The sequence below is a fragment of the Plutella xylostella genome, chromosome 16 (genome assembly GCF_932276165.1).
Source record: "Plutella xylostella chromosome 16, ilPluXylo3.1, whole genome shotgun sequence".
Lineage (NCBI taxonomy): Eukaryota > Metazoa > Arthropoda > Insecta > Lepidoptera > Plutellidae > Plutella > Plutella xylostella.
Window position 1 is genome coordinate 6,783,362 of NC_063996.1, and position 17,066 is coordinate 6,800,427.

The following is a 17,066-nucleotide window of genomic DNA, read 5'->3' on the forward strand; positions in this document are numbered from 1 at the left end:
GTCTATTTGTTCATCAGAAGAAGTCTGATCGCTCTGGATTGAATTGTTGTTTGTAGTTATTAGAGATGTAGATCCAGAACTCTCAGATTGTTGTAGTGATTGTCTTTGTTGTATTTGTTGTACTGGTTGTGCGTGTGGAAGAGATGATTGTTTGTGTAACATTGTGTTGTGTTTTCGCCTACAGATGCGGCAGCCACCGAGCCTACATTGATAAGAAGAGTGGCCACGACGGAAACAATTGTTGCATATTTTCCATTCAAAAACCTTTGCAGCTCGTTCTTCCACCGGCAATGCTTTGAATTTCAGGCATTCATATAGTTTGTGATTTTGCTTGCAATATAAGCAACATATTTGTCCTTGACCTTGACTTTGAAAATAACCTTGACCTTGAGATTGGTCTTGACCTTGAACTTGAGTTGACCCGCCAGAAGAAGAGGCCACAAAGGATTTTGACTTTGTGAATGGATGAACCTGTTGTTTTTCTACTTTGACAGCTTTGCTGGCCTGTACTGTTTCTAAAACTGTTGCACGTTGACGTATAAAATCAAAGAAGTCGGCTAACGTTGGTGAGTCCAAGTTGCTACGGAAATCTTCCCAAGCTCGATTTGTGATTGAATCTAACTTTGATGAGGCCATGTGTATAATTAAAGTATCCCAACTAGATGTTGGCTCGCCCAGAATGTTTAAAGCACTCAGATTTTTTGTTATTGTGTCAACTAGGTTGCGCAAGCCACGATCGGATTCCTTAGAAAGAGGTTCTAATGTAAATAAGCACTTAATATGCTCATTTATCAGTATCCTTTTGTTGTTGTACCTATCGCACAACAGAGACCATGCTATTAAATAGTTGTCTGAACTCACGGTCACTGAACTTATTAAAGCCAAGGCGGGGCCCTCTACATAACTCTTCAAGTATTGAAATTTACTGATGTTATCAATAGATTCATTGTTGTGTATCAAAGACAAGTACATGCCATGAAATTCTAGCCATTTGTTTGTATCACCATTGAAAGAAGATATTTTGAGCGGCGGTAACTTAATGTTACTCTGACCTGAGTTACATTGAGATGAGGATGAAGATTTGTTATTAGATTCGTTGAAATTATCTATTAATTCTTGTGCTTTTGCCATGAGACTGAACAGACGGTTCTCGGTCTCCTCTCGTTCGAGCATCTGTTTCTCTACTTCACCCTCCTCCAATGTCTCCAACATTAATTGTGTCTCATCGAATTGATTGGACAAATCTTGCAGTTTTGTTAAACGTAATGTTAATTCAGCTATTTGTAATTTTGTCACACTCTCTAAGTCACAAAGAAGTGATGATAAATGCTTTTCAAATAAAGTTATTCGCGATTTAATCTGTCCCCGCTTTTTAATTAGCTCTTTATACTCAGAAGTCATCTTTGTAGGCGCAAACAATGTTTAATTATCAAGATGAAGAAGCTAGGTAGGTACCTTGTACCTCCTATTTTATGTATATAAAAGAAGCAATGAGTACAACCTCGTGAGCACAGATATAATCATGTGCTAGCAGCTGAAGGCAGGCTGTAGCTGTAGGCACCCACTAATGAAGGATGACTGCGATGACTCAGGTACCAGATTCCCACTCTCACAGGATTACTCCCAGAGGTCGATGGCGCTGAAATTAGTCGGCATATCTATGTGAGTATCTTTAGAAAATTAAAGTTATTAGATGGGAACAGTTAAATTGGAAAAAATACTTAGGTAATTGACACAAGTTTGTTTTAGTATTTAAGTGAAGAAATATTGTATTTTGGGAACTCAAGCATATTAAAAGATGTATCCAATGATAGAAATAGATGATGCTTTGAGTATTACTCACGAATTAGCCCAAAATACTGATGTAGAAGTGTTAGAAAGAAGTTGAAACCTAGATTGAAAAGTCAAGCGACGCTGAGTTGAAAATACGAAATTAGAACAAAAAGAAGCAATTTTTGTATTGTTGTGATACGAAATAGAAGTTGGAAACGAGCGTACTTCCCTCGGATATGCCCTCCTGCTGTCGCTTCCCAAATTCCAGGATCAAGGGTCCAGTATCGAGATCACGTTCATCGCGTCGTAGGGTCACCAAATGTTTTAATCTTGAGGTTGTTCTTGGATTAAATGATGTAACTCAGCTTTACTTAACAGAATATTGGTTTATTGGCAGGTTTCTACATGTATATCTTGATAATTAATATCTTGCAAAAGTTGTATAAAAGAAACGTGTTAAAAGTTTTAAGGTTAAAAAAGAAGTGTAAAAGAAAAGTCACTGTCGCCGGTTGGCGGTAAACGTCACAGAGTATCTTCTATGTGTCTATGGTTTCTTTAGGCTGGCCGGCTGCTTGCAGATGTATTTGTATAGGCTGCCGGCTGGTTGCAGACACTTTCTGTGCTAGTCTGGTCGTAGACACTAACCCCCTTATTCATAGAGAAGTTACAAAACGTTTTAACTAATAAACTGTTTTGTCCCTCTCCAACAAAGAACAATTTGTTCTTTGACAGAGAGGGACAAAACAGTTTATTAGTTAAAACGTGTTGTAACTTTTCTATGAATAAGGGGGTAAGTATAAATAAGTAATAAAATAAAATAATGATAAAAAAACGACTTCAAAAAACCACTAAAACATAAGAAATAATTTAAGGTTTAGACATGGTTTAGAACTATTCTATGTGACAGTACTAATATATCTAAGCAGGTAAGTACTGCTTTTATTTCTTACGTTTTAGTGTTTTTTTATTATTATTATTTTATTGAAATATTTACTTATATGAAATTAAATGTTTCGTCTTGCGACCAATCCATTATACAACTGAGGAAAAAACACAACGTTATAATTATACGACGACGAACACAACCTGCGCGGCACGATGTAGAAGCCAGAATGAAGCGGACGCGAGAGTGTAAACACCCGCTCGCGTGCGACGCGAGCTCGACGCGAGCTCCTTTGACTCGTGCCCCAAAAACCGCTCCGGACGCGAGCGCCGCGAGTGGCGAGGCGAGCGAGGAGGCGAGCCACGAGCATCTGTTCACACTCGCGCCTCGCCCCTCGCCTTGTCGCTCGCCTCGCCACTCGTGCGAGAGTGTAAATGGGGTATAACAATTGTTTATGGCTATTGGTGGTTGACTGTTATTTGGAATTTTCTTATTAATTATAAGACTAATCTAGATAAAAGAAACCATTTACGCATGGTTGCAATTAGGAAGATGAAGAAAAATATGTGGAGTCAAGCTAGGGAAGTTATTTATCGAGTTTTTATACAATGTTTCGCAAACATTAAGCTGGACACATTTTGTCGAATTTGGAGGATGTTTACGCTCGTACAGCGGCTATGACGGGTATGTAACATTGTGCAAATTGTAATAATTCACATTTTATTAGTACCAACGCTTCATTTATCCATAAACCTAGGTTTAGAGCCCAAGTCGAACATTGTTTACATATCACTAGCTGTAGGTTTGATCTGGTTTAAGTTGAGTCAAACCATAATATTTTGATACTTGAAGTTATATTTTTTGTTTACTTACTAAATTCACATTCTGTAACTCTGTTTCTCTTAACTTAAGGTTAGTTTTAAATAAGCATTTTTATTTTATTTTATAGGAGTATCGGACGGTACCGTCTGGCATATTGCAAAAGAGGGCTCTATAATGGAATATTTCTAACTCCTGGAAGAAACAGAACAGGCTGTCTAAAAAGAGAAATTGATGATTTTACTATGTGTGCCCTTCGTCAACAAATCCGGATATTTTATACAGTTGTAATAACGTTATCTAAATAAACATTTATTGGTTTCACTATAAGCCTTCATATGAACACCTTCTAGCTTGAATAATGAGCTTTTATGTGGATGGTAATTTGTTTTTAAATACAGAAATAGGGTAGGTAGTCACAGGCAAAATTTCAAGTATCAAAGTTAGTTTTGTTTCGCTATATAGGGTTGCTACATGAAAGATAGCTGCGCCCTCATTTAATTTCAGGACTTTATAGTTTCACTGTAGTTACCAAACCTACAAAAAAACATGTGGTCCCTCAGTGCACACACACACGGTAGTGTATGGGCTGCCACTAGTTGTTCTATTGTAATGAGGCGTAAACAGCCATTCGCTAGTCAACGAGCCACTCAAATATGCTCCATATTGCAACACAATAAAATTAAATTTGTATTGTAAGGCATACGGCATACGTCGACGTATAGGGATAACTGCCCCATGATGTTAAAGTTGATTTTGAACAATGATGGCCCGAAACTGAAAATTATAGAAAAGATGGAAAACCACAACCATCCTGTAAGTAGAGATATATGATAAAGTGTGATATGATTACACTGATTAGTAATAGTAGTTTTTATTATAAATTAAAGATAATATGTATGTTATACGTAGTTATTTTTGTAGAATTAAATTCGGGGATAATCATGTAGCATGTGAAAGAAAACATCGTGAGGAAACCTTAATATTTAGATTAAGCACATTTAGATATGTAAACCCACCAATCCGCAGTGGACCAGCGTGGTGGGAAATGGTCCAAGCTTAGGAAGGGGGTTTAGACCTTTGAGATATGCACAATGGTTCCATTCAAGAGAGCCAAGTGCAGGTTCTTACACCCCCACAGATAATAGAATAGAATGACCCACTAACCCTAGTCTCTCTTACCGAGAACCAAAGTTACAGTAAGTACTTACATACAATACAAATATTACTTTATATTCTTATTGCCATAATAGCGTAATATTGTGTACAAAGGTCCTCTGGTTTGCGCGCTCCCATGCTCAAAAGAGCTACTAGTAGCTATTTACGAGCTCCCATTACAAAACAGCCACTGGTCACTCTTTATTACCATTACAAAACAGCCACTGATCACACTTTATACACTTCCTTTTTTGTTTGTTACCATGACAACATTGGTTTGTTGAAAATACAAAAGTACTCTGTGATTACTTGATTAGGTAAAAAATCTATGCCGACTGACGGGACTCATTATTCTGAGCCGTGAAATTAAAAGTTTATGACGTCACACCAGCCCGCCATCCTGACGGGAATTTCAAAGTGGTCGTGATGGTTAAAATAAGTAATTTAAAATACCTTAAATTACTTATTTTGGCGTTGAATTTTTTTTTACTATAATAAAGTGATGTAAAACTATCTAAAACAAGTATTAAAAAAATTATGCATATTCCCTATTTATGAACATCATATAATATTTTGAAATTGACGACATCGACTTACCGGCCAATACCAATAAATATACTACTCGTGCGAATTCACTGTGCACCTGGCCAGCAAGAACCAGGGGTCTCGCCGGGTACGCCAAAGCTAGTTAGTATATAATCTCTGGTTTTGACGTGACAACGTCTTATAGATAGATAGATAGAATACACTTTATTTGTACACGAAAACAGAATAATAAAATTTACAAACAAAATGTAAGTAACTTAATTAGGGTACAAAAGGCGGTCTTATCACTAAAAGCGATCTCTGCCAGACAACCTTTGGATGGAGGGAAACAGAGATTAAGATTGGGTGCAGTGTACATGTTAAAAGATTATTTAATATACTACACACTAACTAAAATATTAAAAATATACTTAAATAGATGTACATACTATATTACATAATAATACATTTATATATTATATAACATACATACAATATATAAATATATAAAAATATATACACAGTATTAAATAGGATTCAATTACAGTTTTACCCCCTTATTCATAGAAAAGTTACAATACGTTTTAACTAATAAACTGTTTTGTCCCTCTCTGTCAAGAAACAAATTGTTCTTTGTCGGAGAGGGACAAAACAGTTTATTAGTTAAAACGTATTGTAACTTCTCTATGAATAAGGGGGTTAGAATTTATGGACATATTTAGGATTTAATGTAGTATACCTTTACCATTCTTTTAAACGAGGCTAGCGTAGGTGCTTGCCGGATAGTTTCCGGAAGATCATTCCACAAAATGACTGAGCGAACTGTAAAAGAACTGTAGAATTTCGAAGTATTAGGTGGAATATTGAAGCGGAGGTTATGGGAAGAGCGTAGATTCAGGTTGTGAGATTCACAACGAAACTGAAAACGCTCTTTTAAGTATGTGGGGTAGGTAGGATTAAAGAGAATAGAGTATAGAAGAGAAAGAATGTGGGTATTACGGCGAAGACGAATAGGGAGCCACTTGAGCTTAGCACGAAATTCGGAAACATGGTCATATTTACGTAAGCCAAATATGAACCTTATGGAAAAGTTTTGGAGACGCTCAAGCTTATTTAATTGCTCTTCGGTTAGATCTAGATAGCACGAGTCGGCATAATCTAATATAGGTAGAAGTAAAGATTGAGAAAGCTCTATTTTGGTGGCCGTGGGCAGGAAGTTACGCATGCAATCTACGGAGTGATCCTGCTGACGCATACATCTTCCGATCGTCCGTCCGTCTTATAAATTGGTTTGCCGGGTGACACTTCAAGAAACTGCGTTACGCTCCGCTCACGTTATGCGCTCACAATGAGAGCGAGTGAGGGGCACGCGTCCCTTCCACTCGGGCATGGTTAGCCCACCTAAGAGCGAGAGAGACAAACATAAAAAGTCGTTGTCACGTAAAACTTTCGCCCGTATACCGTCTTTACAGGCAACCAATTTTTTTGTCAGTCAGGTGCACAGTTAATTCGCACGAGTAGTAAAAGCGGCGACTCACTTGTTAGGCCTCTCCTCCTGGCCGACTCTGTTGACGGCCTTGTCGTGGATCTTCACGCGGTGCAGCCCCAGTATCGCTGACGACGTGAAGGCGGCGGGGCAGTCGGGGCAGCGCCACGGCCGCTCGCCCGTGTGACTGTTACGGTGGCTACTTAGCGCCGCCTTCGTCTGTTGCATAAACATAACATGACCATTTCTTTATTGCAGCACAAAAAGTAAAAATTTGTGTAGCCCTGGCTTGCCTAACTTATTTTTGGGTGTAAAGTTAGTTTTAGTTGACTCACCTGAAATCCTTTACCGCATGTTTCACACATCTTATCCTTCACATATTTCCTTACTTTGCCAGGCCCTGTCTTGTGGACCGTCGCGCGGTGGCTTAACAAATAACATTTCTTGAAAAAAGACTTCTGGCACAGATCGCAAGGATGGGGGCCCGGGCGCTTGTGAGTGCCGACCATGTGCTGCGCCAGTTTACGCGCGGTCGGATATTTATTGTGGCAAATTTCACACTCGTGTCTAAAATTATACAAGTTTATTATTGCAATGACCAAGCGGGCGTTTTTCTTACCGAAATAAGCTTGACTGTTGTTTGTTGTTACCGACTGTAGTGCTGGCAATAAATTCATTCATTCATTTTACTTTACAGTGATCTAGTAGTTAACTAGGGTTTGGCAATAACCAACATTTCGTCCTTTTTCTTAGCGTATTGTTGACGAACCCAAAGGCTGAACTGACTGAACTTGGGTGTGGTGAGACACCGTGGTGAAATGATGAATGACGTTTATAAAGTACAAAAGATAATAATATGTCACTCAGGGACGCTGTTTTTAACCGACTTCGAAAAAGGAGGTTCTCAATTCGACATGACCTTACAGATATGATGGTATTGCTTACTTGAAAGAATCCCTGGACACGTGTTTCAAGGTGGTTCGCAGATGCTGCCTGTACCACGAGGGAGAGCAGAACACATCGCACACCTCACAGTAGATGCCGTCAGGGTCTGCCAAGTGCTTCTGTGTGTGTTCCATGTAAACATCCCGGAATGAGAACTTTGCTTTACAATACGAGCATTTGTATGTTTCGCATAAGCTATAATGGAGGTCTAGTTCTGCCTTCGATCTGTAATAGCAATCAAAATGTGGAAATAATAATAAACATTGGAAGTGTAAATAGAAAGTGTATGAAGATTCGAATTAACGTTTCTATTAGAAACATAAAGTATATTTTGCACTTACGCAAATTCATTCCTACACTTAAGGCACTTAGTATTCGGGTGAGTATCACTGACATGCTTTTGCATTTCCGCCAGTATTCTGCTTTCAAAGCTGCAGGTTTTACACTTGTAGTTGATGTAGTGAGCCTCCATGTGCTGTTTCAACTTGGTGTGATCCGGAAATCGATAAAGACAAACATCACATGTATACTTTCCTGCCTCCTGCAAATAAATAATTAAAGAATATATTATGGCACTTGGCTATTCGTGTTCTAGGCAAATTCGGCAATAATTTTGGCGCATAATCTGACCACACATGGAAGTCTTGGCAAATACGCACATTTATACGAATAACCACACTGGATAGCAGCATGACAGAGGTTCGGTTAATTATGGTACACAAATAGTAAAGCATTCCATTACACGAAGTTTATTCCATTACGGAAGACCCAACCCAAAATTAAGCCCAGTTTAAAATGGCCATATGTACATGATTACGCTTTCTGGCTGCTTTGACCGACAACCAGGCCTTAACCAGGTGATCCGGGTAGCCGAAAGCGTCGGTGTCCAGTCGTCGGCGTATGTGAGCTAGCATGAAGAGACCACACTTTACCTCAGAATGCGCCTCCCCCACATGTGTATTCAGCTCTTCCTCGTCGGCGAACAGTCTCTCGCACGCGTCGCACTCGTGCACGAAGCTGAGGCTCGCCTCTCGCGCGCGCCGCAGCTCCTCGCGGTGCCAGCGCATAGCCTGCTCCGTGGTCACCCACACCACATCGAACTTGAGCGACTTGAGCGGCTTCGGCCGCGGCTTTTGGAACGGAAACGGATATGAATATTTAAGTCATAAATCAACAATAATAATGTTAACCGCATCATAAAAAAAACATTAAAATCAAAACTGAATTTACTTTCTATTAAATTGATTTAAAAACGAGTGCTTTAAACTTACTATTATTTTTTTTGCACTCTTGCCTGAGTCCTCTATTTTTATACAAGGAGTCTTTGTTGAATCAGGGGGCAGTGATGACGTCGACGTAGCCGGAGGTCTAGGGTCATCTTCAGTATGATTGTTGGATGTGGTTTCATTGTTTATGTCACTATCCTCAAGTTTGGCTGCACTCACGCTTACATCATTATCATTGTCGCTTAGCTGGAGAATATGAAGATAATATAGTATAGATCTTTCAACTGACGTTTCTTAAAAACACATAAATAATATTTATGCTGCGAAATGCATTACAAAACATAGAAAAAAGAGCTTCACACTTACCTTAATTTTTTTAATGCTTTCTTGGCCTAGTAAGCTGTTTGTAGTTATTTTAATATTACATTCTATGCCTGGTGGTCTGCTTTGCTTTGATACTCTTTTATACTGTGATTTTGGTATAATAAGGGGGAGGGGTTCGTCCCGCACTTCCGGCGATCTGTGATCATCTTCAATATGCTTGTTGAACGTAGTGTCATTGTCATTATTGATGTTATCATTCTTTCTCACACTATTGTCACTTAGCTGGGGAGCATAAAGATGATAAAATAATATTCTTTAAACTCACGTTTCTTAAAAATATTTACATATGCACTCACGACTGTAATCCCTGAAGGGGTAGTCAGGTGGCTCACAAGCAAGCCACCCACTTTTCGCAGCACATTTGTACGCACGTGATAGGTTGCGAACCATATTAAAAATATTTAAGTATATGATATTTTAGTAGGGAAATGTATTGAAAAACATGGAGAATAGTGCTTAAAACTTACCTTAATTTTTTTAATGCTGTCTTTGCACGTTAAGCTGCTCTGGTTTGATATTATTTTTTTATTACTTTCTTTGCCTGGTAAGCTGGTCTGGTTTGATACTTTTTTACACTGTGATATTGGTATAATAAGGGGCAGCGGTGCGACCCACACAGCCGGCAGACTGTGATCATCTTCAATATGCTTGTTGGATGTAGTGTCATTATCCTTATTGATATTATCATCCTTGCTTAGATTATTGATGCTAAACTCTTCTTCTGCCTTCGATCTGTAATAGCAATCAAAATGTGGAAATAATAATAAACATTGGAAGTGTAAATGTGTGTGTGTAAATTAAAGAGAAACTCTGTAAAAAAGCTTATTATAAAGTTGATGATTACTTAGAAGACGTTAATGCATGGCTGTGATAAGTAGTTAGCTCTGCTCATATTATTATAATTATTATTATTAAGCTTATAAGTATTGTATACCAACTAGTTTTAAGTCTTTTTTTTTTAAAAGATGGCTCAGGAGTTTCTTGCCTCCGTTCTTCTCCTTAGACAGAAAGAGCCCCCCCTTATCCGAACGGAGAGTAATTTGTAAAAATTGACGTTCATCAGAAATTTTTATATTTGTACGATGAATTAAAAAATTTGACTTTGACTTTGAAGTGTATGAAGATTCTAATTGACGTTTCTATTAGAAACAAAGTATATTTTGCACTTACGCAAATTCATTCCTACACTTAAGGCACTTAGTATTCGGGTGAGTATCACTGACATGCTTTTGCATTTCCGCCAGTATTCTGCTTTCAAAGCTGCAGGTTTTACACTTGTAGTTGATGTAGTGAGCCTCCATGTGCTGTTTCAACTTGGTGTGATCCGGAAATCGATAAAGACAAACATCACATGTATACTTTCCTGCCTCCTGCAAATAAATAATTAAAGAATATATTATGGCACTTGGCTATTCGTGTTCTAGGCAAATTCGGCAATAATTTTGGCGCATAATCTGACCACACATGGAAGTCTTGGCAAATACGCACATTTATACGAATAACCACACTGGATAGCAGCATGACAGAGGTTCGGTTAATTATGGTACACAAATAGTAAAGCATTCCATTACACGAAGTTTATTCCATCACGGAAGACCCAACCCAAAATTAAGCCCAGTTTAAAATGGCCATATGTACACACGGCAACTCCAAATGGTTGGCAGGGCACACAAACGTAGTGTATGTGTGCACACTAACGTGGTCTATGTGTGCAATAAAGCAGAAATCGGTAAATACACCAGTAACAAACCACACACACACACACAACAGCACAAACGAGTTTGCGCGTAGGCAAACGCCCTTACACCAGCTGTGACATAAAAATATCAACCGGTCGAGTAAGTCAAATAGTTATAAAATTGACTTGAAGCAAAATTTCACAGATTGTAGCTATACTCTTCGTAGCTTATTGGTAGTATGTTAGACTTATGAAACATAGGTCGTGAGTTCGAGTCCACTGATGGGTAATTTTATTTTACTTTATTTAAATTTAGCGTTAATTTAAACGCTGTTGAGTATAAAATAAATTTATTTGAAATTGACAAATGACTACAAGCTGCATAGCTGTCGACTATTTCTCTTCGCTAAAAATATATGATTCGTTCTTCATTTGAGAAGTAAAACCATTCTACCCTCATACAATATGAATAAACGAAATTAGTTTTTAGTTTTAGTGACAATTCACCTCTGCGTCTGCATAGTGATTCACTCTGTGATTTGTCAATTTATAATTAATTTATCTTCGCAGTCACTATGGAAAGTCATTTAACCATGTTCAAAAAGGCGGAGATAATTGTATTATATGAACAAAATATTACAATTAGTGAAATCGCAAGACGTTTAATGATATCGGTAAGTAACATAGAACTGCCAATATAATTTTATTTGACCGTTAGAATATTTGTATTTGTATATGCTAAGTATTTGTATTTTTTGTTTGCAGAGGAGAACTGTTCAATTATGGGTTCACCGATACGCAGATTTGGGACATGTAGACAGTAGTCGTCGTGGCCGGAAACCTACAACTACCTATACGGATGCATCACCACGCGACCGAGAAATCGTAGCTGCACATAGCGCCGATCCGTTCTGCAGCACCCGTTCTACGGCCACAACACACAATATATCCCTACAAACCGTACGGGTTCACTTGTGTGCTGCTGGGTTGAGGTGTCGGAGGCCCGCGAAGAAAATTGCTTTAACTGATCAGCATCGTCGAAACAGAGTGCGTTTTGCGACTGACTATTTAAACTTTGATTGGTGCAACAATGTTGTGATATTTAGTGATGAAAAGTCTTTTAAATCAGACAAGGATGGACGTAAGATATTATGGCGAAAAAGTGGTGAAAGATATAAGGAGACAAATATTCTTCAGTGCAGGTCTAGTGGGCGAATTACTTTAGGTTATTGGGGATGGATGTCTTCGATGGGTCCCGGTGAGCTAGTGGAAGTAGGGGCTAACAATAATAGTCAAGGATACTTGGAGGTTTTACGACATGTTTTACTGCCAACTGTGCGCGTCGCATATCCAGACTCGCATATATATTTTGTTCACGATAACTGCGCCATCCATCGCGCACGTATCGTGCAAGATTGGTTAAACACCCAAGATTCCTTAACTGTTATTGAATGGCCTTCTAAAAGCCCTGATTTAAACCCCATTGAAAATCTTTGGGGTCATATGACACTTAACTGGGATCCATCTGAGGTGAGATCCAAAGCTAATTTGGATAATGTAGTCACTGCAACCTGGGAGTCGATTCGTGGCACTGATGTGTGTTGGAATATGGTGAATGGCATGAGAAACCGATTACAACAAGTTATAGATAACGACGGAGCACCGATTAGTTATTAAAATGTGTATAATCGTCATCATCATCTTCCTGACCTTAACCCTTTCCTTGGGGTTAGCTCAGTATTTTTTCTTTTTCAATTTGTATAAGATTTTAGTGATTTTGTTAAATATCATTATTTACAATTATGGGTAAGCCAATGTGTTAATGATGTTATTGTTACTGAGGCTAGAAGAAGTTATCTTATTTCTAGCTAATTAACATGTTGATTCATATAACTAATGACTTGCCTATTTACTTTAGTAAAACAGCCAGTCCATCCTTGTCTGATGTTTATTATGATTTAAAACTGCAAATTGAAAATTTTCCTTTTTAATATAAACTACAACTATGTTTTAAAACAAAAAACAACAAAAACGTAACATCCTTAATGTTTATGTTACGGCAAGAATAAATTTGGTAATTTTAACACTTAATAACTTGTTTCATTCACTTTCTGTGTTGCTTTTATTCGTATATACTACAATACTATTAGTAACTATCTAGAAAAATAAATTAAATCTATTATAAAAACAAAAAAAGAATAATTTAGGTTCAAAGGGATTTGAACCAGCGTCCCGGTTGATGTCAGTCTTATATCTTACCAACTGAGCCATCCAATCAATCACGATGTTTTGCAAAATTTCACTTCATATCATAAAAACAATGAATCATTGCCACTGGCACAACTACATGTTTACAATATCCGTGTGTTGGTTGCCGAGAACCGTCGCCGACACACACATACACTACCTACGTTAGTGTGCCCTGCCAACCATTTGCCGTTGCCGTGTGTACATGATTACGCTTTCTGGCTGCTTTGACCGACAACCAGGCCTTAACCAGGTGATCCAGGTAGCCTAAAGCGTCGGCGTATGTGAGCTAGCATGAGGAGACCACACTTTACCTCAGAATGTGCCTCCCCCACATGTCTATTCAGCTCCTCCTCCTCGGCGAACAGTCTCTCGCACGCGTCGCACTCGTGCACGAAGCTGAGGCTCGCCTCTCGCGCGCGCCGCAGCTCCTCGCGGTGCCAGCGCATAGCCTGCTCGCTGGACGCCCACACCACATTGAACTTGAGCGACTTGAGCGGCTTCGGCCGCGGCTTTTGGAACGGAAACGGATATGAATATTTAAGTCAAAAATCAGCAATAATAATGTTAACCGCATTATAAAAAACATTAAAATCAAAACTGAATTTACTTTCAATTAAATTGATTTAAAAATGAGGATTAAAGTACTAAGACTGACTACACGTTGTTAAAAAATGTATATTTGGCTCTTGCACAATCAACTTTGACGTACTGTATAAGATCATGGGGCAGGGCGTGTAAAACCCATCTTCTTACACTAGAAAGAGCCCAAAGAGCACTACTAAAGGTAATCAAATTTAAACCATTTAGATATTCAACATTCCAGTTATACACCGAATGCGACATTCTAACCGTACGACAATTATTTATACAGAGTACCATACTGTCTCAACATCAAAAATTGGCCTACAACTCAGAACTATCTAGTGTGCGCTATAGGAATAGGGTCTGTCCAACAAAAATTTTCAAAACCGCTTTTATTAAAAAAAATCTATTTGCGTTGGCCCTAAGCTTTATAACAAAGTAAATGAAACGATCAATATTTATCACCTAAACTATCACGAATGTAAAAATGTATTAACGACATGGTTAAAATCATTAAATTATAACGAAACGGAAAACTTGTTTATATCTATGCAATAACATAATACGTACCTACTTTTTAACTAAACATACAATATAAATAAAACAAGTGAATAACCTACTCACACATTATCTTTCTTAAATTATTATTTTAATATTTATCTATCTTCCAAATTTTTCGAGGTTTACAGTTTACGTGGTCTAACCACACACCACTTTAGTAACAGATTAAACTCGCAAGCTACCCTCATTATAAATTTTATTAATTTATAAAATTTATGTTATCAACTTTGCAAATTTATTTAAGTCAATGGAAGGAACTAGTGCCTAAGACACAGGCTCTGCCTAGTTTAGGTGCTAGTAGTATTTAGTATCTTACTGTATAGTTGTGTACCTATAGAATACTCTAGTCATATTATAATTTCTTGAAATGTAAAACTACTGAGTTTTATAATTAAGTCATTGTACCTTTATTAACTCAGTTATGAAATAGATTAAGATACAAAAATGTTTTAGTGCCAATAAAAACATTTATTTATATTTATTATTATTTAAGACTCAGCATGTGTTTTAAACTTACCTTTTTTGTTTTTGCACTCTTGCCTGTTTCCACTATTTTTATACTAGGAGTCTTTGTTGCATCAGGGGGCAGTGATGACGTCGGCGCAGCCGGAGGTCTAGGGTCATCTTCAGTATGATTGTTGGATGTTGTATCATTGTTGATGTCACTATCCTCCGGTTTGGCTGCACTCAAGCTTACATCATTGTTGCTTGGCTAGAGAATGAATGAGATAATCAAGTCTTTAAACTCACGTTTCTTAAAAATATATCAATAATATTTATGCTGGGAAATGCATTACAAAACATAGAAAAAAGAGCTTAACACCTACCTTAATTTTTTTAATGCCTTCTAGGCCTAGTAAGCTGCTTGTAGTTATTTTAATATTACATTCTATGCCTGGTATAATAAGGGGCAGCGGTGCGACCCACACAGCCGGCAGACTGTGATCATCTTCAATATGCTTGTTGGATGTAGTGTCATTGTCCTTATTGATATTATCATCCTTGCTTAGATTATTGATGCTAAACTGGAAACATGAAGATCTTTTATTAGTTACAGACTACTGCAGTTTGATTCTAGATCTCATATTTTTTAATATATTTTATTGAAAATGAATTAATAATTTGCGTAATTGGAAATGGTACTCACCGAACCTCCTGGAACAGAAGCTTGGGTATCACTGTCTCTGCCGTCACCATCATCATTGCAAATGTCATTATCATCCAATTCATCTAGGTTCAATTCCAGTTTGACAGCTGTCATGCTTACATCATTGTCTTTTTGCTGTAAAAGATTGAGATACCTACATAGATAGGTGACTTATCCTTGATACATTTACTCATTTTGGCTAACTATACAGCTACAGTGTTGATTTAAATCAATGTAATCATCATCATCATTGTGGCTATAGAACATCCACTGCTGAACATAGGCCTTTGTTATGTTTTCCACCTTATCCAATCAGAGATAATAATATGACTCTGAAGCCTTCTTCTACATCCCCGCTCCCTAGAGGGGAGGAGAGATAGTGGTTTTGGTATATGAACTTTAAGGTAAATAGAAATTGTTTACCCTACCCATCAACAACAGTTTGTTCTTGGATATTAACATAATTAAATACCTCTTGTTGTACTGGTTCAACAGCGGAGTGGTCTGCATCATCAATGATCTTTTCTACTTTAGGGGGCAACAGCAGAGGTACAGCACCTTCTATGTTTATGCAATATGCGGTAGTTATGTGCAGCCTTGACTCCGACTTTGGAAGATCCTGTGGAATAGTGTGTGGTTAGTGAGAATTATAACCTGTAATAGCAGTTTTATTCAAGTCCACTGTTGTAATTTGGAATACATACCCCTGAAGGAAGAACCATGACCATTTTCAAAGTATTTAGACTTCTTTCTGCTGTATCCAAGAACTTTTTGAAATTGGTAACCCTGCCTTGACATTCCCAGCATAGTTTTAGTAAATTTTCTGCCTTTAAGTAATTTATGTACTGTAAAAATATTGATAAACTATTTACAACATACTGTAAACATAAAAAAATATCTGGCCGACCTGTTGCCAGCTTATCCGATTCATGTAAATTGTAATAATATTATGTTGTAAATGTAAATAATACTTACTTCGTAGTTTTTTTCTTTAAAACTTGGATAAACAGAGAAATACAGCGATTCATCAATCTTCAACAGATCCCTGTCTTGTGACAGGCAAAAAACACAAGCTTGTATCATTTTGGTTTAGTAATTATTACGTATTTGAATCAAAAAGAGTTCATCTGGATCTATTTACAAGTAAGTTTTTAATGCGTGGATTTCCGTGGATTATGGATAAAAGGCTCATAAAATAAAAGGTTATGATAATGATATATAATAGCAATAATAGTTATTTTTATTTGGTTAGTCTGTGTTTTTGACGATATGCCATTTTATGCCCATGTCACGTACCTACAATGAGCGCATTTAACCGGAATACCCCTTGTTGGCTCAGAATAATAATACCCTCACATATTACTATTTTTTGCCGTATTGGATCTACATACGCTTTGCGCTTAAAGTATGGGTCTACGCTTCACGTTAGAGAAGTAGTTTTATATTGGGTCTACCCTAGGCTGAAGAATGTGATCGCTCTTCGGGCTCATGTATGGACGAGTCCAAAATCGATGATTTGCCGAAGGCTGAACCGTGTCACTACTAAAACCCTTATTTGTTAGCAATAGTCAATCAATAATCTTTGATTATATACATATGCATTGGCTTCAAAATAATGCAAGTCGAGACGTCACATTTGCACCCTGCGC

General features: G+C 37.6%; 1 protein-coding gene across 4 annotated transcripts in view; it reads right to left on the bottom strand.

Moving 5' to 3' along the window:
* LOC119693823 (zinc finger protein 160) overlaps positions 1-17,066 on the bottom strand; it is a 50,843-nt gene that overhangs the window by 18,842 nt on the left and 14,935 nt on the right. The window contains exons 1-12 of one of the 4 annotated variants that reach the window (XM_048626406.1): positions 16,393-16,615; positions 16,122-16,262; positions 15,890-16,036; positions 15,418-15,552; positions 15,098-15,295; positions 14,788-14,982; positions 13,439-13,636; positions 10,370-10,569; positions 9,667-9,931; positions 9,182-9,421; positions 8,861-9,061; positions 8,522-8,719 (exon numbers count right to left, since the gene is read on the bottom strand). In XM_048626406.1, the coding sequence (XP_048482363.1) occupies positions 8,522-8,719; positions 8,861-9,061; positions 9,182-9,421; positions 9,667-9,931; positions 10,370-10,569; positions 13,439-13,636; positions 14,788-14,982; positions 15,098-15,295; positions 15,418-15,552; positions 15,890-16,036; positions 16,122-16,262; positions 16,393-16,500 (2,226 nt within the window). In that variant the 5' untranslated portion in view covers positions 16,501-16,615. Of the gene's footprint in view, positions 1-8,521; positions 8,720-8,860; positions 9,062-9,181; positions 9,422-9,666; positions 9,932-10,369; positions 10,570-13,438; positions 13,637-14,787; positions 14,983-15,097; positions 15,296-15,417; positions 15,553-15,889; positions 16,037-16,121; positions 16,263-16,392; positions 16,618-17,066 lie in introns of those variants that run through there. The other 3 variants (XM_048626408.1, XM_048626409.1, XM_048626407.1) reach the window with 3 other exon arrangements.